The sequence below is a fragment of the Corvus brachyrhynchos genome, unplaced genomic scaffold (genome assembly GCF_000691975.1).
Source record: "Corvus brachyrhynchos isolate BGI_N302 unplaced genomic scaffold, ASM69197v1 scaffold70, whole genome shotgun sequence".
NCBI lineage: Eukaryota > Metazoa > Chordata > Aves > Passeriformes > Corvidae > Corvus > Corvus brachyrhynchos.
This window is the reverse complement of record NW_008236217.1, coordinates 787,820-813,125: the sequence shown is the minus strand read 5'-3', so window position 1 is coordinate 813,125 and position 25,306 is coordinate 787,820. Positions and strand designations below refer to the sequence as shown.

The 25,306-nt window shown below is 36.8% G+C and overlaps 1 protein-coding gene across 1 annotated transcript in view; it reads right to left on the bottom strand.

Annotated features, from left to right (window-relative positions):
• LYST (lysosomal trafficking regulator) overlaps nucleotides 1–25,306 on the bottom strand; it is a 65,759-nt gene that overhangs the window by 2,152 nt on the left and 38,301 nt on the right. Inside the window, 25 exon segments of the mRNA XM_017745202.1 lie at nucleotides 1,340–1,411; nucleotides 1,622–1,778; nucleotides 2,764–2,861; nucleotides 3,152–3,291; nucleotides 6,735–6,833; nucleotides 7,589–7,725; nucleotides 8,581–8,770; nucleotides 9,468–9,698; nucleotides 11,014–11,231; nucleotides 11,635–11,775; nucleotides 12,173–12,329; nucleotides 13,210–13,276; nucleotides 13,986–14,230; nucleotides 14,573–14,725; nucleotides 15,723–15,778; nucleotides 16,139–16,200; nucleotides 17,263–17,359; nucleotides 17,448–17,593; nucleotides 18,326–18,514; nucleotides 19,436–19,512; nucleotides 19,986–20,162; nucleotides 21,447–21,653; nucleotides 22,647–22,825; nucleotides 23,366–23,557; nucleotides 24,750–24,902. Of these exon segments, the coding sequence (XP_017600691.1) occupies nucleotides 1,340–1,411; nucleotides 1,622–1,778; nucleotides 2,764–2,861; nucleotides 3,152–3,291; nucleotides 6,735–6,833; nucleotides 7,589–7,725; nucleotides 8,581–8,770; nucleotides 9,468–9,698; nucleotides 11,014–11,231; nucleotides 11,635–11,775; nucleotides 12,173–12,329; nucleotides 13,210–13,276; nucleotides 13,986–14,230; nucleotides 14,573–14,725; nucleotides 15,723–15,778; nucleotides 16,139–16,200; nucleotides 17,263–17,359; nucleotides 17,448–17,593; nucleotides 18,326–18,514; nucleotides 19,436–19,512; nucleotides 19,986–20,162; nucleotides 21,447–21,653; nucleotides 22,647–22,825; nucleotides 23,366–23,557; nucleotides 24,750–24,902 (3,640 nt within the window).

Below are 25,306 nucleotides of genomic sequence, written 5' to 3'. Positions count from 1 at the left end.
TGGCTATTTATAGTGCTGGAAGACATTAAAAGCCCATGAGAGTTCAGCCAACAGAGACCAGCTGTCAGGGGAGGCTCAGAGCCTACATTAGCGTAGCAATGTTTGCATATACCTGCTTATCCATTCGTACCCAAACTGGCTGAACTACAGCTTTGGCCAGCGCTTCAACATCCCCTGTGGTTTAATACTCATTTCTTTGCAGTGTCAGAAAAAAGGGCAGGATCAGGAGCAAAATCCTACCCTCTTCCCCTCTGTTCCTGAAAGGAAGGATTTTCTACAACAGAGCTCAGTGCCCTCTCAACTTGCTTTGCTGACAAAGGCAGAAACTAAATCCATCAGATTTCATGGCACAGCACAGGACTTTTGTTCAGATGGGCATTTCTTGAGCCATAACAGGGCTAGTAAAGCCCATTACCCTTGCCATGGGTAATGTCAGAGAGCATGAAGGTCAGCATCCATTTTCTGTCACATTTAAGCAGGAAACTTTAAATTATTCAATAGCTACTAAATCGTTATCAACAAGCTTTGTGAAATATACTGCTCAAAGGAAGTAAAAAAGACAATAACTGCTATATTTTTAATTTCTAAAAAAAAATGGTAGCTTGGATTTTAAATGGTATTTCACCATTTAAATGGTATTTCACCAACAGTCAAAACAATTTTTCAGTCATTTGTTACTACGCTAACATTAAGATGATAAAATGTTGGCATAACTCTAAGCCCTCTGTGCAGACTCCTGTACCACCGGGGATATCAGAGACTCGATCCTTTGACTGTGTTCTGAAAACACTTTCGCACAAGAACTCTGCTCATATAAATCAAGGGGACTTAGAGAAAACTAACTACACAAGCCCTCCAAAATGGCAGCTTCCAGGCTACTCTGAGTTTACCCCTTTCTCCACCATTTCCCTCCAGTATCAGAAAAGAGGGTGAGGGAAAAGGCAGTACTTTCATTTAATTTTGAGGAAGAAACACTCCGTCTATTTAAGTCTGACAAAGTTAAGCTAATCTCATTTTAATGCAGCTTCTGAGGAAAAATATTGAATTTAGAAACAAGAATAGCTTTTATTCTGTTTTCAAGGGAATCCTGCTAATTTCCATCTGCCAGCAGCAGAAGCTAGCTATTACTGTCATTACAAATACAGTACACTTGTGCTCACTTTGCTTTCATGAATAATTAGTAGGTTTGTATTACTCTTTTTAGACATGGGTGTTTACCTCCTATTTTCATGTTCAAAACTCAAGACTATTTTGTTGTGGGTTTGCTTTGTTTGTGGGTTTGTTTTTTTTTCCCCCCAAAGAAAAAAATGCATTCATTTTATACTTAAGATCTTTTTACCTTACAATAGGTTTGGCTGACTTTGAAAATGTTATTTCTCGTACTGGCTTCAAGTCCCATGTACTCCACAGTCTGAAAGAAAGAGGCATTTTTCTTCACACTTGCTTTTACAAATATTTCAGTGATAAACAATCTATTTAGCAACTCCTAAGACTGGGAGCTGAGTAACAGCTTGTCCACATTCTTTAAAGCCAAATACCAGCATGATGTTTGGCTACATGCTCTCAAACTGTGAGCCTAAGTTATAGAGCATTTTAATAAATAAACATTTCAAATGCTTACCTTACAACTCCATTTTCAAGGCCCCCTGCAATCACATTGACAGACACACCTTCGGGCTGGTTAGAGAAAGCAACTGAGCAAATACTTTCCCTGCAGTGCACGTGTCCAACAAGATCACCATTAACTGTCCAAAGTCTCAAATCACTGCCTCCTCCAACTGCAACAAAACATAGCATGGGAGTATTAAAAAAATAAAACCAGACCACAGTTAAGTCTGTAAATTAAATATTCTGTGCAAAGAATTCAGCTTCTTGAGAGCTCATAAGGTTTAAATGACTGAGTGATGTCTGCAATTACTTCTCTCTCTCTGTGACAGGAAGCACACAAACCACCAAGCCACTGCAGTGATTTAGAAGCCATCACATCATATTTATAGAACATTTTACTTACAAAACACTACATGAATTTACTTTTAATGACCAATTTTCATGTACTAACAGTGAAGGCACTAAGATAGCATTTATACTAGCTATTTAAGCAGTTGATTCTCATACCTCACCTTGCATTTTAAGCAAAACACTTGAAAAATAGCAAGCAGTTCTCTTACTTGGTTATCTGGCATTATTTGATTCTGTCAAAGAACTAATAACCCAATCACTGCTTTTGTCTTAAAAGGAAATGTAATGTTCCCTTACTAATTAAAGAATACAGTGCTTTTCAGAAAAAAAAATTAATTTGTGAGCTATAGACTTGGAGACTTTCAAGTCCATTTAAGTTTAAAAATCTAAATATTAGGTTTCTGAAACTGCCAGAATAATGTCCCCTTGCCCTTTAATACCCCTTGCCCGTGCTCTGTAATACACTGTACTCCCCTGAAAAACTTTTGACAATAAATCTCTGTTAAAATGAACACAGCCAACATCACAAAAGTGTGAGTCTCCCAGGAATCTTTGAAATTTCAAGTCTTTTTATAAAGAGACAAGCTGTTGGCCTTCGTATCTCTACATTAAATTCAAACACCTGCCTAATCACTTCTGGAAAAATTCGTATGTTACTATGTAAAAAAAAAAGCAAAATATTGCTCCTGTATGACTGAATGAATCCTCAGATGATTAATACACACTCAGTAACTAATTTAATTACAAGTCTCATGATTTATTGGGTCTGCAAGTCAAAACAGCTCTCTTGACTGACAAATGTACCTGAATCACAAACTGTTGCAATATCACCAGTGGTTTCACTAGCTGAAACTGCAGTGACAGGACTCTTGTGTCCAGCCAGACTCTGGACATAGCACAGCCTGAAGAAAACAAAGGGAACAAGCCTAAATTTCAGACTCAAATGCAGAAAAGGTCCTTTGAGTAAAATATTAAAAAGAGTTACATTAATTTCAATTAACATTTTGATCAACTATGATATTTTTCATATTCACTATAAAATTTTAGCACCTTTTATGAGAAAAAACAGTAAGGGTTTGACTCCACAATAAGATACACACAGAACAAATTCAACTTCAAAAGGGCAAAGATACCCAAGAGTGGGAAAACCTGCATTTATAAGAAAGCTATGGAAGGAGTTACAAACTTGTACCTGTTCAAATCCCATATGATGCAGGTTCCATCTTTGCTGACACTTATCATTATACTGTATGGTTTGCACACAAACAAGCTTGTTATTTCTGCTGTGTGTCCATACAGATGGACTTGTGACTCCATTTCTATCTCTGAAGGCTGAAAAACAGCAAGATAAAACAAAATCTCATGAAAAAGAAAATTAATGTCTCTTTCTTTAAAAAAGATAAGCCTAGTTTAATTTGTCAATTTCAAAGGATGGTTCCCATTGCTTTTAATATCATTTTAGCAACTATGTTCATGCTTTATTATGTTCAACACTGACAAGACATAGACATCATTAATGTTCAACTTCTTGCTTCCAGTGCTTTAGCCTCAGCAAATATATTGATGTGATCCAATGAACTGAAATGAAAAACCACTGTAGTTCCAACTCAATTACACACCTTGAAGTCGGCTGATTTGTTTTCTGCAAGACTGTTCTTTCCATACGACAGGGAAATGACAGGGAAATATTTTAGCATCTAGTGGAAGCACTTGGAAACATAAAAGGAAAACCCAGCTCAGAAGTTGTCGCTCTCTGAACAGAGAATTACACTAGGAATTCCTCAAGTTGGTGCCAAGTTCTTCAGTGATACCAAGTTGGAAAAACATGCAGGAAGTCAAGTTTAAATATAGAAATTGCTAGGCAAAAATTAAAGCAGCAAAATTTAACACCAAACTACACTTTTTATTCAAGTTATATATTTGAAATTATTCAAACTTCCTGAAAACTGGCTAAGTTGAAAGAGCTGCTTAATCACAGTGCTAATGCTTTATTTAGGACAACTTGCTGTACAGAGATTAGAATAATCTTTGTAAAGGAAGAGAACAGTTTTCTGCTTCTTTCCTCACACGTCAGAGCACATCATCTGCATTTTTGTATGAAGGTACAGGATGCCTACCTATAGCAGGTCTACAAAAACACCTTGGAAGTTCAAACAGACAAGATAAAAGTACACATATGCTCAACTCACAGGTTGTAGAAAATTTACATGTCTTTGCACAAAATATAATCTGTGTAATACTGAAAAAGGCAATGCACTGTCTGAGAAAAAGAAAAACCTGCTAGTTTGCTCTTGCTACTGAGCATCTCATCCATGTAAGACATTTATGAAAGTACCCAGGTGTCATTCTCAATGACACCTCACATATAAAAATCCTTCTTTAATCCTTACTCAGTTAAGAGAAAATTTACCAAAATTTTCTATAACAGCAACAAACAAGACGTGTGTTTTTATGAAGAACTGATTTTGATAACCCTTTTACTGTGCTCCTGCCACTTCCTTTAAAGCATTAACACTTGATCTGCATTTCAACACTTGAACTGAAAGCAGCACCCACATTTAGCAGCTTCTCTCTACTGTACTAATAGCATGATTCTTATGATTCTTATTGTGACAACACTGCAATGAGACAAGCTGGAATTCTAACACCAACTGTATTAAAAGTTACATTAAGTTCTTATATTAAGTTACGAAATAGGTGTTTCTCATGCCTGAAGTGTTGTTCCATTCTTACTTCCCTCCTGTTTTTAGGTGAGAACCCCTACAATGGCATCTAGAAGTGGGAACACCTGCACGTATGTGCCTACCTTTAAACAGCAGCTCTTTCTGCCTACAGCACTCAAGCGGGGAACTGAAGTGATCACTTCCCAGTTTTACTCAAACAAGTCCCTCAAGAGCACTCTGTTTGCAAGACACCTCTAAGAGTCAGCAAGTGAAGGCTGAAGTAATATGTACGACCAGACACCTGTGGCTGAAGGTGTCATGCAGGTGTCACTTATTGTCAACACAGATCACAGTGTCAAAGCAGTACTTCACGGGGTTTTGACCATCGTAAGGCAAGGAAAAACAGAGCACATGTTGAAGCACAACATGGAGGCATTCTTTAATTCTGACAGCATGCCTTTGAGTTCCCATATCCAATTTACATGATACCTATTTCATGCCCATGCATTGCACTTATACAAACATGAAACAGGGCAAAATATTCATGTTTCAAGTACTGCATTGAAACAAACTGTTCACTTTATCGCTGATCAGCTGACAAGATGGATACAGAGCAGATGTCAGGAAGCACATTTGCATTCCCTGCAGCCCTGACTTGGGTAACTGACTCAACAACAGGAGCTACAAAATTGACACAAGGTTCCTCTGCCTGGGGCACATAAAACTGTCAGTGCTGAGAAATTCAGCAAAAATGGTCTCAAAGAACATCATCTGTGCAGATGAACAAAAATCACTTGTTTCTAGGAAGCAGAAGGAATTCAAGAATCATAAGCCCACTAACTAGAGTTTCTTTCCAGCTTTGCAGGAGGCAAGTATATTTAATTTCTACTTTTAAAAAAAATTAACTGGAATCCAAGTCTCAGTACAGATTATTTACAAATTCACTATTCTGGTGAGCAGTTAAGGTGCCTGCCTTAAGATCCAACTAACTAAAGCTTGCAGGCTTCAACCTCTACTTCATTTTCTGTACTCAGAGTGCTGCTGAGCTTAGGAAGTATGAGTGGCAGATCACCAGAAACTGGAAGAAAGCCAAGGGGAAAATTTTTTTTAAAATCACTGTGTTTATGCTCTTCTTAGTCTAAGCATCTGCTGTTTGTCACTACTGAAAACGGAAAACTGGGTAGGCATAGCAGATCATACCAAGGTTCTCTCTAGCTCATGCTAATGTAGTGATTCAAGAGCATCAAGGAGTACAATGCTACAAATGTCTGCTAATGCCTGTATCAAGCTACATCTAGGAAATCAATTGAGTTCAGTTTTTGCTATGGGTAATCCTGCAGACATACCTAAAATGAGCTGTTAGGAAAGTTGCCTACTCTTTGTTAAAACTATGGAGAATAGAAGTTACTGCTAAACAAAGTATGAAAGCTTCAGATGGAAGGTTCAAAACTCAGAATCAGATTTTTAATTTGGAGTTCTATTTATGCTTTCTATTTTTTTCTATTTATACCATGATTATTAGCAAACAGTATCAAGGGAGTTTCTACTATTCTCAGTATTTTCCACTAACAGATTAAGTTATGCAAGTTACTGTCTCCCTTCCCTACTCACAGCTTTTCCCCTTGGAGAATATGACAAAGTAAAGAGGCTGGGTGGTTAATACATACACTGTCTGAGAATTCATCCTGGCTCTCTGTAGTTTAAGTGCCTTCTGCACTTGAATGATTATTTACTTTGGGGAACTGCATTCTACAGTTTCAGTTAAAACATTGAAAGGCTCTGTCTCCTTCAGAGAAAAAGTTACTCCTTAATGCAGGGAGCTTCACTGTGGCAGAGACCTTCAATTCCAAGCCCTGGCCTGAACACAGTCAGAGCTGTACACGTTGTGCACTCAGGTGATGAGGGCTGTTGTTGTAAACAACAGCTTAAGAAAAACACACAAATGTGCTGAGATATCAGAGGAGCCTTTAAAAATAAATACTAAAAATGCATGTAATTTTTTTAGCAATTATCCAGAATATGTCTCTTTCTCATTTTTCCTCTTAAAAAAAAAGACTGTAATAGTGAATACACCTAAACCCTTAATTATGAATTCCATCCAATGCAACTTACCGTATTGCTAGTGAATCTGTTCATATATGCTGTGATGACACCGGATTTACTACCTGTGAACAGCTGACAACTGTCTGGCACCCAAGCACAACTTGTTACCTTGAAAAGACAAATAAAGCCAGAAAAAATTGAAACAGAAAAACTATTCTAACTGCTGGTTTCATTATGGCACAGCGTTTGGTCAAACTGATTCTTTATTAGTTATCCTAAGAAAAGCTATGTAAAACACCTAAAAAACTAAGGAAATCCCAGGGCTAAAATACAGCTGCTCTACATCGTATTTGTTACTATGTCAGAAACAAAGTAAAGAGAGAGTTCTATGCAGCCTAAAATTCACAGCTAAAGAGCAGTGAACTAGAGCAGACTTCAAGATCTGCAGCTACATCAGCCACCAAAAATCTTTTTGGCAGCATTTTACCGCTCACTGGCATATGATGGAGATAATGCTGCATTCCCTAGCAATCTTTTAGACAATCTTTTTCAAATGGATCCTAAACTATAGTGGAGTTGTTCTTCTAACATGAAGCACCTGTATTTTTTTTCTGTATTGATTTTTTCTGGGACAGAACTTAAACTTTTTTAAGTCCACGGCAATAGTCTATAGGAAGGAAAATCTACAAAAAAAATCGAACAAATTCAAAAGGAATCTTCATCTAGTACAGGAAAACAACCAGGAACAAGATACAGTGGAGCCATAAGGAACACATTCCAGAGGAAATCAAAAAGATTAAAAGGAGTTGTGATTGGATGCTCATCTCCAAAAAAAGCTAAAGCAAGAGTACCTACTGCTGCCAAGTCAAGCCACTAAAACTACCAGTATTAAATTGAAGAGCAAAGGAATGACTTCTTTTTACCTGATGGAGCTGTGAGCTCTGTATAAAATTCACTGGAGGTTCACTTTGCTTGCTTTTCAGTCGTAAAATGTTATCGGCATATCCCCAGCTCAGGATCGCCGACCACTGAATGTCAGTGCTGTGCATGCTCCTCACGCCTGAAGGAAGGCACATAAGATGTGTCACACACACAGCAAGACTCAATCACTTTAACAGTCAACAACAAAAGTCTCAGGTGCACATTTTATCACAAGCTAAAATACAAAACCCTCCCAAGTTTCAAAATAAGATATTTTCCATTAGGCTACATAATCTGTAATGTATTATAAACAAACACAGTTTTCAGAGATCGAATGAACATTTGGTCTTCTCCAAAGACAGTTTGCAACCTGGACAAAACTTTTTTGCAGAAGCATTGCATCTCTTGAGAACAGCTAGAGAAACAATTGGTCATAACTCCAAGGAAAATGTTACTTGTTTTTGTTGATTAAATGTGATTTACTTTTGGAAAACCTGCACTAGAATATGCTACCAAGAAAACAAAAGAGATTGTGAGAACCTGCTTGTATATTCTCAACAAGAATCCCTCCAAGAACTTTAACTGAAAGCAGAAGATCCTTCGCCTCTGCCTCTTTACTGCTAACTTTTCTCATTGTCTGCCTCTAAAATCCATTTCCTAAGTTTTCCTTTCTGTTGCCACAGGAGTTTTTTCAGCTGTTCTTCAGTTCTTGGACTCAATCTGCTGGCAAGTTCTAAAATTAAATCCTCACGCTTCAGTCACTTCAATGAAAAATATGAACTTAATTACAGAATGCCTCTACTGTAGTTTTGACTTGAAAATTACAAGTAAAATCCACAGTAAAGATACCACACACGCGGAAGATGTTAATGGAATTATAAACTAATCTTTGGCAAAAGCAACTAAACTTAGAACAATAGTAGCATTAGATTTAATTTTTCCATGGCTCATTTCACATATACTGTGCATATAGAGAATAAGCACAAATTCATACCTTGCTCCTTGCTATATATCATCAAAAGGCAAAACTTGCTGGACAAACCACAGATAGCTTTAGTTGGTAAAGCTTGGAGAGAGCCAAACCTTTCTCCATGCGGTTGGCTAAAGCAGACAACAGGGTCTGGAGCACTTGGGGAACCAACGTATTCTCCCCATTTCAAGCCTTTTATCCATGGTAATGGACTCTAAAACAAGCATAGATAAGGTTCAAAATTATAGAAGTTTCAGAAAAAAATAATTTCATTAGTAATGGAGAATGATTCATGTCACTTTCCTGTAAGCAATCACATGTTAAGGACAGCTGAAATATTTATTCTAAAACCAATAGAAAGATGAGTTCAAAGCACTGCAGTACCATCAGTTAAACTGTTAACTTAAAAGTAGTTCTACTACCTCTTTAAAGGCATAGGCAGCAAGCTTCTAGTTCAGGTAGTCTAGTGAAAAATAAAGATTTCTCTAAATCCAAGGATTCAGTTTCTGACTGGACTTTGGCAAAAACAAGTGTTTGAAGTGAAGAAAGTTTAATTATCCTACAGGCAGTAAAAAAGCTGAGGATGGAAGAAAGCACAGTATGTGTTCGCCTGCTATAGGTCTGCACATAGATTCCACAATTCATCACTGAAAGTATAAAACTGGTTAAGTGAAATGCTTTCCAACACCTATTTACCAAAACCAAGATAACCTCAGATCTCAGTTTACACAAAATATTACAAATCCATGAAAGTAATTTTCACTATCACTTACTAATTTTGTGTATTTTCTTTACAGTACTATATAGCAAGTAGCACTTTTAGGGAGAAAATTCTAAACCAAGGATACATGGTACAATAATTACAGCATATGAATAGTAATTAAACCATCTTGCAACTGAAAATTACATACTGGATAGATTATTTCTTTAGTGTGTTCTCTGGTTTCTCTGAAAGCGAACTGCACTAGTAATCCCATGGCAGCAGGAAGTTCTCCTTCCATGATAAGCCTGGATCCAGGTCTACTAACATGTGCTGCATGGAACAGCTGGCGAGGCGTTTGCCCATATGTTTTTATCATTGTTTCAAGGGCTCTTCTCTGAACAGGATCTTCAACAGCAGAAACATCCATCCCAAAATAGGTCTACAGGGAAAAAAGAAAGGGGATGGGCAAGAATAAGCTTGTCAGGTTTGTCTTTGGGAAAGATTTTGCAACACGTACACACAAATTCAGAGGCATAATATTGAGTTGTTTGCTTAAGGTGTGGACCAGAAGCCATCCCACAGTGACTGATGACTAAAGAGCCACTGAGAACAGTAACCTTGTCATGTCCTCTTCATTGGAATAAACTACCACTTCAAGGATTATCATATAAGCTGCTCCTACATATAATGCCATGACTAATTTCTGTCAAAAAGGTTTTCTTTGAGACCTTTACCAATCTGCAAAACTGGAAGGGTTGCTGATGATAAACAAAAGAATTGGAAAGAACTGGAAAAGTTTATTTCCTTTACCTCTTTTTAATGAGCATATTAAAGCTCTCTTTTGGGCTAAGGAAGGAGAAAGAAACCTCATACTTCAAGAGAGTGGAAATTATTTCCTTTTACTTGTCTTTTTCATGCCTCTCCAATTGTGCACCACACACTTTTCCTCAGTCACACCAAAGGCCTTGACTTTTCACTTTAAAAAATGAAGACAATCTTAACATTTGAAGCTCAGGATACTAACATAAACAATACTTAAGCACAAAAGAGGAAAAGAAAGGGAAGTATTCAGATGGCTACTTGCAAAAGCCATCACTGCCAAACACTACTGTTTTATTCACTTTTCCAGCCATAAACAAACACTAAAAACACAAAACATTTGAATGCATTTAAAACCAGGACTACCTGCTGAGAAAACCTTGTGATATTAAGGATTGAAGCTAAAAAATACAATCCAAGATATCCATGTTACAATAAAGTAGTGAAACCCTGGAAGTCTTTACATTCAAAGACTTACTTGAAATTAAATTTACTGTAGAGAAAAATGCTCGTTAGAGGGACAGAACACAAGACATGTATGAAGTAAAACACAATGAGCCTAGGACAATCAGAACTATTTTAGTCCTATCAAAAGCTGCAGCACCACCTGCCTAAATTAAAGGCTTTTGAATTAGGCAGAAGCAGATACACACAGTTAAAATAATCAGACTACTGCAAGCCACTGCAAACAACTATCCACAGGGTTTTACCCCCAGACCTGATCATCCCCCACACCTAGCTCAAGGCAAGAAAGAGGAACAACAATTCACCAGGTCTCAAAATACTCCCTGGGATCTTACAGTTCGACATTGAAATGGTTAAAGCCTTTTCTTATTCTTCAATACTTCATGAGCAAGAGATCTTGTTTTCCAAGCAAGTCAGACCAAACTCTCCCCCATTAAGTTACTAAGGACAGTGAACAAACAAATACTTACTGCAGGATGAAAGACATTAATAGCCTGAACAGAGGCCTTGCCTTTTTGCTTATAACCAAACACCAAGTCAATCCAGTGACAGATTGTCTGGGAAACATGATCAGACTCCAAAGCCTGACGATGAATCAAGATGAACAGACGAGGATCATTACGGGCCCAAGGTGGAAGATTGACATGGTTAACTCTGTCACCATTTTGACGCACTCCAAAATCAAAACCTAGAATCAGGGGAGCGAATAATCCAACATTTTAGTTGACAGTAACTTCAAAAAGGTCTATAGGGTTGTACAAAATTTAACAACTAAGCACAGTGATTAACAATCAACAAAGCAGCATCATTAGCAAGTCTCTCCAAAACACATTCAGCTGTACATACTCATTCAAATGGAAAAATGAGAAAACAGCAAACTCCTTTGCCCCACTGACAAAATTAGGGAAAAACTTAGCTTAACTCCCACATAGCAGCTTTTTTAGCATATCCCACAAATTTGTGCCAGATTTCTCCCATACATCTACAGCTTAGCATATTCAGCCAAGGGATATAAATGTTCTCAGTTTCAACCCATATGCTCAATCATACAACTCTTTTGGGTATATAGTTTTGTTGTTCTCTTAGTATACCTTCTCTGTTAACTAGAAAGTCAGGAAGGTAGAAAAATTCTGGTATAAGCTCCTTTACGTCAGTCATTGATTCATACGAAGAGAGCCGCCAGGTTGTATTGGTAGAGTGAAAAGTTCTGTCTGGGATGTCAAAACTTTGATCTGTAAAGAAATCCAAACTCAGTTGTTACATTGATGATGGACCCTAACAGTTGCACATCTGCAACTTCACATAGTTAACTACCCTCCAGTTAGCTGAGAGCATTTAGAATTCTCTTATCTCAATTGCTTTGTGTTACACATGGACTGCAAGTCAAATAAAGGTCAGATTTTTATGCTATAGAAACAAAGGTATAAACATCAGATGAACAGCTTTATGGTCTAGCTTGATAATTTCAGGAATGGATCTACTTACTGTTAAAGCATACCAGATTAAATTTTACTGAGCTCAGCTGTTTGGAACTGAAAAATTATGCTAAATAGGGCAAAATACAGCAATCCTGGGTCATTGGAACAAGGCCCAGATATGAAAGGCAAGTGCAAGCAAATGTAACCTTACCTTGATAAGCTAAAAACATTTTAGTAAAAGGTGGCAGCCTAACTAGGAAATGAAGCACAGTTCCACTGTTAGAATAATGAGATCCATAGTGATATGGTTGTACAGGGGGCATTGGATCATCCTCTCGTGCTCCTTTACGGTACTCTTCCTCTAAATACTAGAAAAATAGTAGAGAAAAAAAAAAAATCACAAACCTCCTCCTTAGATGCATTCCAACAACAAAAATAAGAGCTTGCCTAAATCATTTAGGAATAAACTCTCAAACTTTTCAGGAACATACATTTAAAAGTGATTTGGAATCAAATACACTTCTAAATGTTTTAAGACACACAATCAGTTTTACAATCCAGTTAGGTATTGAAGTGTTTAGCCAATTTAAATGACCTATTTTCCACTATTTATTACTTTCACTTTTCCCCACTCCCCCCTCTTGTTTTCTAATACAGCAGAGTCATGGAAAAACAGTATTTGCAAATAATACACCAACCATGGTGACACAGACAAGTTTGAAAGTCCAGCTGCAGATGCTTTAATTCCCCAGTATGTTGCTATTTCCTACAGCCTTTAATACATGTTAAAGAGAAAAAAAAAATCAAAAAGCATCATTATCATTGTAGGGCATGTTAAAATAACAGAGTATGTGAGGGAAAACAGCCTTTCTGTTATCAAACAGAACAAATAGCTACAAATTCCACCAAAGTAATGTCAAGTAAACAGCAGTAAATTATCTTCCTGATCTTTAGCATTCTTTAAATGTACACATGTTCCGATATGAGGCGGTACCCATTTAAATTCCTCAACAGTATCACATGGATAGGCTAAATTGATTTATGATTTTGGGTACAGGAACAAACACAAGTTCCAAGCATGTCATAAAACAATTCCCAGGAAATGTTTCCTGGAAATAAGAGTTCTGTAGCCAGGAAATACTGTATTTGTGGTTTATTCTTCCCCAATAAATATACATTACAGAAACTAAAGCCACTGTGTCATTTATACATGGGACAAAGGCAAGAAGAAAAAGTTATCCAAATTACCTTGTAAGTATCCACATAACGATCCTCTTTTTCTTTAGACTGCACAGCTATTGGTTTGACCAGGTTTCTGCAACAGAAGCAGTACTGATATGTTGTAATTTTTATTACAATATTAACACAGATAATTTAATAATACAATATTAAGAATAATGCCTTTAATATAATTAAAAGGACAAGGAAAACATAACATTTTTCATGAAAGTTCAGAAAAGAAAAGAACAACTTTTAGTTAGTGCTAAAGGGAAACTCAGATCCATAGCACAGTAACAGGCAAGCAAATGCCAAGTGCCTCAGTCAAATCAGAGGCCTCCTATAAAGGCAGACTTAGTGCACACAAATGTTAAATCAGCTTAACAGAAATTTATTAGGGTGGGACAATTCACTCAAATCCATTCACAATGAAGACTGATTTTGTAACTGCCCAAGTATTTTACAATATTATTTCCTTTTCTATTTAATTTTCGCTAATTGGCCAGGAAGTCTGTAATCATATGAATTTAAACATACAGCTTCTATGTTAAATCTGTGAACTATACATATCCTATTAGGACAATGGAAGTCCAATACGTTCCATTTGCATCTCCACACCTGTTTTATTTCAATATCCCAGGCAAAGCAGCCACTTACTGTAAAAGCCCAAGTTATTACAGATGTGGCTTGTCCCTGAACAGTTCCATTTGTGCGTGTCTGCAGTTTAGTACAACAAAGCTAAAAAGCTATATAGGGTGATCAGTTAAAGTATTTGGAAAAAAAGGGTTTCAAGCATTTCATATTACCTATATACCGAGGGATCATTTAGGTCCAGCGTTTCATTGGTGTAGTCAGACAGTATAAAAGGAAATACTGGATATTGCATGAGATCATTGAAGGAACGGCCCGCATGTTTGTTTAAATGAGTCAGATATTCAAAGTTAGTAATCTGTCCTGTGCACCACAGGTGGGTCAAAGCAGTAATGTTTCCATATTCCAAAAGGTTAGGCAAATTGTTAGTCAAGATGTTGTGGTACACATCATCACGGACCTAGAAGGAAATACCATACCTTTAATCACACAATTTAAAAGGTTAAAACTATCAAGACTAAGTTTCTCTCATTTTACGTATTTCCAGATATCTACTGTAATAGAATAATGTCTAGGATTATTAAGATTCTTTAATGTCTTACTATATCAGAGATGTGTTTTACAACATGCCTATGATTGTCTAGAAGTTTAGCTGAGAAGTTCTTTCAAAGGTATTAGGCAGAATTTAATTAGCAGCAACAGTCCATGCAACAGGTCTCTTTAAAAACTAAGGCATGAATATACATGTTATAAAGACACAGCAAAATGCTTTGGTGCATTACTCTGCATTGGTGCACAGTACCTTTGTATTATCAAAAGCCAAGAGTAAAGTTCTGCCATTTGTTAGAAAGATTTCCACAGCATTGTCTCTTAACTGCCACCAGCGCTTATGAACTTCCTTAATTTCCTCATAGGTCCAAGAAAATGATGCTGGTTCAGTTTCTCCATGAAAACTCTGTAGAATTTGCAATTTAAAAAGTAATTTTAAATAGTGGATTTTCCAAACAAGAAACCCTTCAATGCAGCCAGTTTATAACAATACAGCATATCATAAGGCAAACTTTAATTTTAATGCAATGCTTTAATACTTCGTTGTGATTTTCTTTAGCTACTTTCCCCATCCTCCACTCTCCTCAAGGCAGTGGGTAGAACATCACACATGCTCCTCAGCTGCTCCAGTTCCCTATCCAGCACTAGCAAGCAATGCCACATTTTCACTGGCTCTTAAGCTAAAATACTGGACAGCCAATCAGAGCAAGCAAAGCTTTGTTGTGAATCCCAGCTCTGACAGTTCTGTGAAGGACAAAGCAGCTGGTAGCATCCTAAACCACAGGAGCTGTCTGTTTAGTAGATGCAAGGAAGAGCTCTGTAAAAGCAGTTTAAATCTTTCACGAATGCAATCTATATCTTGATTACTTTTACATGTCTGTTGGATGGATAAACAATTAACACATCAGAAGGATTAGGTCAGTTCCCATTTCCTTCATGAAATAGTCCTCTTGAATAAGGGAAGAGCTAGAACATCATATATAATGTAAAAGTCAAGATTCAGATGCTGTGGAGCACAGCACAATTCATAAACTTTTGAGTTTCTGCACTTCATAGTGTTCCAGCTTCCACTAAGGCGACTTCTCAGGTGCAGATCAAAGCAAACTCTGTGCATTTGCTGATTAACTCAAAGCAATGGACTGCAAGGTGCAGAAGCCTCTCACATCACCCCTTCCTCATTCCCTCCCAGTCTCAGGCCCAGGCCCACATCTTTCCTGTTTTCTTCTATCACCACCAATTCCATAGCCAGGGCTATGCAACACAAACCAAACTAATCAGTTTGGTTGGCTTTGTCCAGAGATCTCTAACTCTAGTGCTACTGCCACTGAAATTGCTGAAGAAGAAAGCTACTCATGGCCATAGTCTGGAAAAATTAAAGCTGGACAACATGTTCTGACACTTACCGAATTTTCAATTGTGTCTGAAGCATTATCTTCTACAAAATACATGCCACATTTTCCTACAGCAAAAAAGTTATAAAAACGTACATGATATTGCACAATGCATCTTTGGGTTATATAAACATTATTCAAGAGTTAAGAATGCTAAGAATAGCACCTGGGGCAAGACAGTACTTAACAGAAATACAATTTATCATTCCACATATTCCTGCAAGTGGTCTGCAGATCTTAAAACTCAACGGCAGTTCAAACAGCACTCATGCAAACAGTAAAGAAGAAAGGGAAAATTGACATATAAAGTATCTAATCCACAAGAAGGCAGGCAACAGCTCAATTACTTAAAAAAACTAGCCAGGTTTATATATACAGCAGAATCTTACACCAAAAATATATTTATAAAGACTGAAAATTCTACTTACCTAGCAACAGTTCACCAGCAGTCTCTCTAGAAGGTGCTACACTTACACATCTTCTATTAACTCTGAAATATTTCAAAGTGGAAATGCTTATGGATTATGGTAATGCCTATCCTTACAGAGTTATGTACCTTTCAGCAGACCTAAAACTGACCTAAAGTGTGGTTTTGTTGAGGTGGACATAAAAGCATGCACTAGTCATAATCCATAGTCAAGAAAGGTAGAAAGATTTTTTATTTTCTCTACTGCTATCCTTATACCTTTTCACAGATGCTGTGGCCTAATTGAGATTGGCTGCTTAGCAAACAGTGACAAGGCTGTCTAAAAAACAATGACCATTCAGACAGCAAAACAATTAGCTATACAAGCAAAAACATAGTTGCTACATATTATCCACAAGCTCTTCCTTGTACACTCTCAATGTCCCATAACAAGAACATCCTCCCCTTGTGTCCAGAACATCTTCTCTCATTGACTATCTTCTTGGCCTTCTCTGTGGATTTCACTGTAATATTCTCATGGGTAAATTCTTACTGGCTTCAGGTCTGACTCTGTGAGATTGTCAGTCCAGCTGTCAACCTCCTCACTAAAGCCAACAGCCTCCAAGGTTACAGCTGAAAAAAAACTGTCCAACGTGACTAATGGTTCATATCCCAAAGAGGAAAAGAAAATAGTACCTCAACTTTCTAGACTTGCTCATTAGTCTATTTTGCATGTATATTTCTTTGGATGTGTTTTAGGCTGTATTAACAGGTGGCAAATTGACACAACTGCAGAGTTGAGTAACGCAATGATAAAAGCAGAGAGGATGAAAACACAATTTGCTTTTGAACACTGATGGAAAGACCTACCAGATCTTAGATATCTAGGACAGTCAGAGATACTAAATGAAAATCAGATATCCTGTCCGGTTATCCCACAAAAGTCCTATCCACAGCACACCAGATGGTATTTGGTAGCTCTAGTATTTTGCTTTAGAGTAAAGCAAGAAGCCTACTGTTTTTGTCACTTGTCTCATTTCCCACTACCTTTTTAAAAAAAATAGTTTATTTAGACAAAAAAGTGACAGCTGTTTCATTTGATTAGGAAAAGATAAGAAAGGGAAGCAAGTGTTATCCAAAACTTACCTTATATGTTCACTTGCAGCTTTGTCCTTTACAGTAGAGGAGTGAGAAGAATGTGTTTTGTCTTCAAATAAGTAAGACAATGGAGTTTTAATCACACCTATAAAGAAATCACAAATAATAAGGTACCAAGAGTCATTACAATTCAGACATTACACTACATCCAGCATAGAAGATGTTTTAATTACCTTCTTGTTTTTGCCTGTCTGGGAGAAGGTATTTGTTTGGAATAGTTAGGTAGCACCTCTGCAAGCGGCGCCTCTCTCTGTTTGGGCCCTCTGTTGGATCCAGTTGCCAAGAAGTTGGGTAATAGACTGGGTCATACCAGAGTGCACTGACCAAAAAAAAAAAAAAAAAAAAGTTAGGAGTTTGGCAGCAGAGGCAGAATATGCACTTATTAATTCTGTTCTTCTTCAACTACTAGAAAGATAGAAGTTGCACAGTAGTACACAGGACAATTACTTCTGAAAAAATACTGAGACTAAATTCTGTAGTTTATTTTCATGTACTATTCCACTGAATAACTTCTTACAAGCTTCTGCTGTAAGACCATTCTGAAGCTACTCTAATGAAAACAGCAATACAATGCATCCAACATTATTTTGAAAATTCTGCTGCTGCAAACATGAGATAATACTAGTTCTGCAGTGATGAAAATAACAGTTTGGTTTGTTATCAACATTAACATCCTTTATTCTACACTATTTAGTGAACAGTGCATCTACATGCTAATACAAGCAACATTACCCCAAAAAAAATTTTTTACTCCATCTATGTTGGGAAAGATATGAAAACTTTAGGACACTCTTCATTTTACTGGGCACAGCAAAATGTATATGATGAAAAAAAAAACTGTCTAAATGGCATAGAAATACTACTTGGCTACTCACCAAAAAGATAGGGTAAAAAAAAAAATCAAGTCTTTTATAAGTCTTACTATCAGATGGTTAGCAAAAGTAATTCTAATTTTAATATCATCTCAATTTCACATGCCTCTGAGTAGCATGAGAAGTGCATGTCAGGCATCAAGTCTCTCTCACTTTTTCATCGAGATGAGAAAACTCACCGATCGTGGGTAAGCTGCTGAACAAGTTCCTGCCAATGTCTGCTGGCACTTAGCTCTGCCTTATACATTCCCCTGATGTGCTGGATTACTTTCTTCCTTTCCATTCCTTGCGACAGCGACACAGCTTGTGTGATGTCTCCAGCTATTTTAGAAATGTCTTTAGATTTTGTATCTAGACGTTGAAAGAGACTGAGGAGGAGAGTTGTGTTTTAAAATGTCAGATAAACACACTGAAAAGGGAAAGACACCAATATGCCTTATAAAATACAATCAGTTTAGCAGTAGATATGTAGAATTCTTGTTACAGCAGATGCAGAGCAACTTAGCCTACATGAGATTCATGGACACCTTCTGCTTCTTAGCCATCAAAAAACCTATTACTTTTGGCCAAAGACAAGACAAGCCAGTCAGAAGATCAATGGCTATATATTACCATGCTTGACTAATTCATGTATACTCATTACAGTAAAAATCTGGAGTAAGGACACTAATTTACCACTGATTAAATCTCCTAAGCCACTGAACATAATAAAGTCTTAACACTTGTCTGTGTGGACTTGACTGAGCTGACCTTTACAGTTACTGCACTTGCCTACTTTAAAGCACATTGTGTGTGCATCTCAAATCTGATTTTTATGGCAAAGCCTGAAATGTAAATTAATGGAAAACTCAATCTACCACAATGTACAGAAATTTACAATTACGCCAAGGAGCAGCAGTCTACATAGGTCACAAAAGTATTCAAATTGTATACTGAATACAGTATTTTATTAGTTGAAAATCAGGGTTAGTTGCAGGGACATTTAATTGCACAGACCACAGCAACAGGAGAAGTGATTGGACAGATGCAGTAGTCGTAAAATTAAGGGTGAAATGCCAAATGTGGAAAAAAGCAATTCAGTATTCTGAGGTTCACACAATGCCATTTATTATGCAACCTACCAAAATGTATATGCCTGTAATATAACAGTAAACTTAAAAGCTTGAAAGCTAGTGATGCTGCTAGTTTGAAAAAACCCCATCCATAATAACCACACAGCAACTTTGCAATGGAAAGTGATGAACAGAGGACATTTCTTAGAGTTCTTGCAGCCCCTTTAAGGTACTTACTTCTGTCGATTATTAGCCATTGTCTTCTCCCAAGCAGCTCTGTTTACACCTTCTTCCATCTCATATTTCTTCTGATCCTGAATGGAAGTTTTACACATTACTTTCTTTTCTCAGGTGGACAAAATAAGGAAGGAGAAGCTAAAGGTGATGCCAATTTAAAAAAGGAAGACTGAAAAAACTGTTCAGCTGATATCTTCACAGCATTTAAAGCCAGCAAGGCTTCATTTCAGTTACTGCCATTTTATTATATTTATATATAATTTTTCTCTTTGCAAGAAATCAAAAAATTTCTTGACAATAAGAGATACTAGTAGCTTATTATGAACTCCCATCTTCATCTGGATTAAATAATACATTTAACCAAGAAGCTTCTGAGCTTGCTGTGAAGTGCTGAGTGTATGTGACACAAATATTTAGAACCCAAAGAGAATTCCCAAAAGCATAAGCCATGCACCAAAGAATACTACAAGCTGCAGTTAAACTCTGATCCCATATAAGACAACTGTCTCAAATACACCCAGTTTTTAAAGCAAAGTTTTTATTCACAAACCTCTTTCAATGCTTTTATTAAATCTGGTTTTGGTCGTGGGCTCAGGGGAATGCATTTATAGCCACAACTTTTCAATGTATTCATTAAGTCTCCTGCCGATCTTTGCTGCTCTTTGGTCATCCCATCGCTGTGACTGTGCATTAACTCATACAAATAGAGCACTAATTTAGGCCCATGCTAGAAGATGAAAAGAAGGAAAGAGGGGAATACAGATGTATGGTCACTCTCATTTTGACAACACTGAGCAGTTTTTTCCCCTCCGCTTTTATTCCCTTTTCTAGGCAGACTGCACAGATTTCTTCTACTAATTATTCTCTAATTTTAAAAAATGTCAGCTTTAATGGTTAAACTTTTATAAAACTAGAAAAACATGCTGAATTTTATCCTCACATAATAAGATTTGCCCCAGCATCTTGTGACTTTTCAAATGGCTTGCAAGAGAACTGTTTCTTCTCCCTGAGTACTCAGCTCCTGCAGCCTTGTTTATACTTCAGGAAATATGTGCCAGAGACTTCTAATTTTTCCTGCCAAGAACGCTACACCTCATTTGATTAATCAAATTAGAGCTGACAGATAATGAAGTTAAGCAGACACAAGCCATAAATTAAATGCACTCAACATGACACTCCCACACAGAAGCCATTGCTAGTAAAAGAGGGGTTTTTTTCCTGGTAAAACTGTTATTTATTTGAATAATGTATACGTGATCAGAAATATGAGTGCTGTAAATGAATCCAATAAATACTTTCTCTTCTTAGTATACAGTGACTCAAATTGTGGCATGTCTTATTTCATTCTTGCAGTTCCTGAAGGTCTCAAACTGCAACATTCCTACCTGCTTTCTCCCTGTGGCTCTAAGAAATGCTTGCTCTCAAGCTTGAACTAACAGAGTACAATTAAAAAAAGCTTTCTTCTGACAAACTCAGAAAAGCAGGGAGAACCTATTCAGCTATTTGACTTAAGAAAATGGAATACACAATCCCACTTTAAGAACTGATAAAGGCTAAGTAAGGAAAGAGAGAGTACTGCTTTGGTTGAGGATTGACTGCTTCTTAAAATCTGGTTGAAATCAATTCTTACAAGCTTCAGGAAGTCTGCAGTTAAGAATTCCAAAGCAAGGATAATTTCTTCCTTAATTTGCTATTTTAGGGTACCTTAATTCCTAGCTTCCTCAGTAAAATCCTTCATGTTAAAACTCATACCACCTTTTGTCTCTACACTGCACAGGGAAGGTGTTCGATGCAGAACAGCATCAACATACCCAGACTTAATTCTATCTGTCCTCAAGACAGCACAGCAATTGCAGAGGTACGTGCAGGCCTTTTGTATGCCAATTGTCAGTCACTAAACATTGCTAAAATAGCAGTGAACAACTAGGCACATACAGTTCTAAATAACTGTAACATCTAAAACAATTGAATAGAGGTTTTAAAAACTTCTCTCAAACACTCCTGAGCTTACTTGCAAAGTTGGGCTAAGACAGTCACGCAAAATCTCTTGGTGGTTTACTTCATGTAGCATCTCCAAAGCCTGCTTCCTCTCCTGCAGCGGCCTTACAGGAGACAAGCTATGCACAAGAAGCCTCCCAAGTTGCGTACGGAATGTGTCCTTACATAACAAGAGGATCCTGTTCCACTGCTGTTTTGGAGTGCTCATTCTGCTGGTGCCCTTAGTAATGGAGACAACTTTTTAATATTACACAGCTAGGGCTTACTTCTACCAAGTTTTTCACATTACAAAATAAACACAGTTAATATGATCAAAATACAAGACAAAGTTTCATCTACCAAAATAAGTGTTTTAATTTAGTACAGTGATTATTATTATGGGTTAAAAGGCATTCAACTAAAACAATCCAGAAAGTGAAAATTGTGATGTAGAGGATTTAAAAAACAGAGGGTTTTTTTGATTGCTCATTTTAATCAACAGCCCTTTTACATTAATCACCAGTTTCTGAACAGATTACCTCAAAAGATTAGAAACCATGCCTTGGAAGGAGATGTGTGTGTTCACAAAAAGAAACTTGCCATCTTTGCAAAGTGCTACAAGTATGGCACAATGGAAAGATAATCCATCTATCAAACGTAATTTTTCTGAGATAGAAAGAAAATTATGTAGAACCACTTTTACCAAGATGACCTAAGAAAGAGTAATAACACTCTTCATATTATCCAAGCAAAAACTGATCACCTTGGAAAGGCTGACAAGCTAACACCTGTATGTTAGAAGAGAAGACTTTCAGCCCTTTGGAAGGAATTGAAAAAAAGAGAAATCTGTCCTTCCCAACTCCAAAAAATACTATAAACACAAATTGCTCAGAAAATCACCACCTGTGGAGGCACAGAAGATCTGGTTTTATAGGCTTCAGCAAACCTAAATGCTGAAGTTTAAAACACCAAGCAAATTTGCTTAGTGCAAGAAAGTCTATTTAAGTTTTGTGTTCTTGTTCAAGCAGAATTTTGCTAAATGTAAAGATAAAAAATCAGAACAGATCAATTTATTATTTTACAACTGCAGAGTAACTGGGAAGCTGAACAGGGTTTTTAAAGCCACACTTGAATGGGGAGATGCAGTAAGAAAAGCATTTATGGACTGAATACACTATGCATGAAAGTTCCTAATAAAGGAACGCTTCAATGTGGAGAGCATCTAATTACTTACAATGGATACTTTGATTCCTTCCACCAACATTTTGACCATTTCTTTAAGAAAAGGATTTATTCTGCTAGTCAGTTCTTGCTGGCTTTCTTCTTCAGGAACTTCCAGTTGGGATGTTGAAAGTCTGCTTTGACTTGTATTTTCTGTTATACCCAGTACATCAAGGCACTCTTCGGTAGAGGCTTAAATTTTAAGAGGTACATATTGATCAGTACTGTCTCAAGCGTGATAATCCTACAATCCTTTATATTTAAAAGATTGTACAATACAGGAGAAAGTACAAGATTATATTTGTATATTAATTATATCAAACACTGTCTTTGCTGATATATTTACCATATTTATTCTCTCTTGCTTTTGCAGAATTTGAACTAGCTCTCAAAGTCATCAAGCCTTGATAACTAATGTAGTCATTTCATTAAAAAATTGCATTTTAAGAGAGCAGATGCTCCCTTTGGCAATTAAATCTTCAGGTAATAATTCAGGCAGCTAACACACGAATGGACTAATGTAGAAATAAAACAACTGTTCAGTTCATTCAGATAAAAAACATTACCCAGATTGCCAGTTACATAATACTGAGAAACAAATCACAGAGAATGATGTTTTATGGCTAAATCCATTAAACTTGTGTCAATAGTACGACTTTCCTAACACTTCAACACTGCAAAAGCAAGAATTCATTTGTCATCAAAACAGAAACAAACAAAAAGAAATCCTACCTAAATAAATGAGCCTGTTAACAGCCAGAACAGTCAGCCTCTGTAACCTTTGTGCAAACTCAGACTCAGTGGCTTGGATAGGATTTTCTTGGCTCATTCTCCGCTGCATCATCATGTTGAATTCCTCACTTGCTAGTGAGCGCATTTTCACCAGCAGAGCATCAGACTGAGCAAGTGAAAACTTCCTGGAACCTTTAAGGAGAGAAGCATGAATAGAATTCTACTAAAATGTAGAAAAACTCAATCACTCAGCAACTGCTTACATCCAAAGAGACCACATCATTTAAGGAAACTAACATTCGAAATACATCAAGATCAAAGGGAACAGAAGTGTCACTGGGTGGTTTTGTCTTTCTTGTTTTTAATTTTTAAAGCTTTTTGATAATAAATATATAAATTTCAAATAATAAGTAATACCACAAAATGAGTTAGTCTCAAGATCAGATTTATCATATAACTTCAAATGTTTTTGCACAAAAATATGGAACACACTACTTTTATTCCTCTTTTTATTGTATAAATTGGATAAAGGATTAAAAACTAGCGATGCAACAAAATATCACATATTGCAGAGTGGGTTCATCAGCACAAATGATGGGCCAGACATATCATCAAACACATTTTGTACCATACCTATTGCCACTAATAGAAGCACAGTATCTAACTTACAAGAATATTCCTCAGAATTTTCTTGAAATGAACTGGCAGGCCTTGACTGTATTTCCTTCTTTTGGAAATAACTATTTCTATTTACCTTTAGTGCCTTACCAAGTTCACTAATATAAAAACATTTCACTATACTTAATATATATGTATATAACATTTCACTAGGTTGATGGAGGGGGTTCTCAAAAGATGACCATCTCAAGAGAAACATTCCCATAGTAAACAGGGAATAACAAGCCTTTGACAGGTTGTTAAATTGTATCTTTTGTGAAGTCCTTAATGCAGCTTCATTTATAAGAAACATACAAAATCAACTTACAGCCAGAGAACTCCAAAACCTCTACAGGACTGACAAGCTATTGAATACTGGGAAAGTATTACTGCTGAAGCTAGAACGGAACACAGGTTTTAAAAACCACAGTGGCACTTCCAAGTATAAATTTGGAGTGGCAGGTATTTATTTCAGGATGATCTCTAATGAAAAGCTGTTGCAACGAAGCAATCCTCACATCATAGCAGTGTTAGTTACAAGCACTAACTTGATTTTGGCATTATCTTACTGTGAGGTTGGCTATTACAAGCATTATGAATCACTTTAAAAGCATCTTTACTAAGCAACTTGCGAATTTAAGAGAATCCCAAAAGAAGGTAATCTTGTGGAACCATCAAGTAATACATACAGGAGAAAGTACAAGAATGCTACGCTTCTGCTACTCACCCGCGATGCCTTTGCGCTTTTGAAACATTGTGTGATGTGGTGCTGAGGGTGATGGGGCTGAACTGGCCTGCTCCTGAGCATCTTGGCTTGCTGTGGTTTTTATTAATTCAATGGCTGCTTGAAGAACCCTTAACTGCAGAACAATTGCCATATCTAGAGAGAGAGGCATAAAAAGTATACATGACCTACTTTACAACTCCTCAAGAATTTTTACCAGATGTTTGTAACAAGTCAAAACACAAAATGTGTCAAGAGCTATAAAACTCTAGATTCTACAGGAGTCACACAAAGTCAGCTCACTATTCCACAGATACAAACACTACAGAAATGAGTTCTCATACAAAAGCCATTGAATTTGATTACTCCAAAACAAGCTACATGAAACGGCACAGAATGTTTCCATTTAAATAACCTTAAAGAACTTTTACAGTCACTGTTTTTTCAGATTAGCAGTACACAATTCTTGACCACAAGGCAGGCTCCTAAGGAAAACTACTAATTTGAGTATGACTTAGAAGAGAAAGATGCATCACCAGGAAACTCTCCCTTCTCCCTCA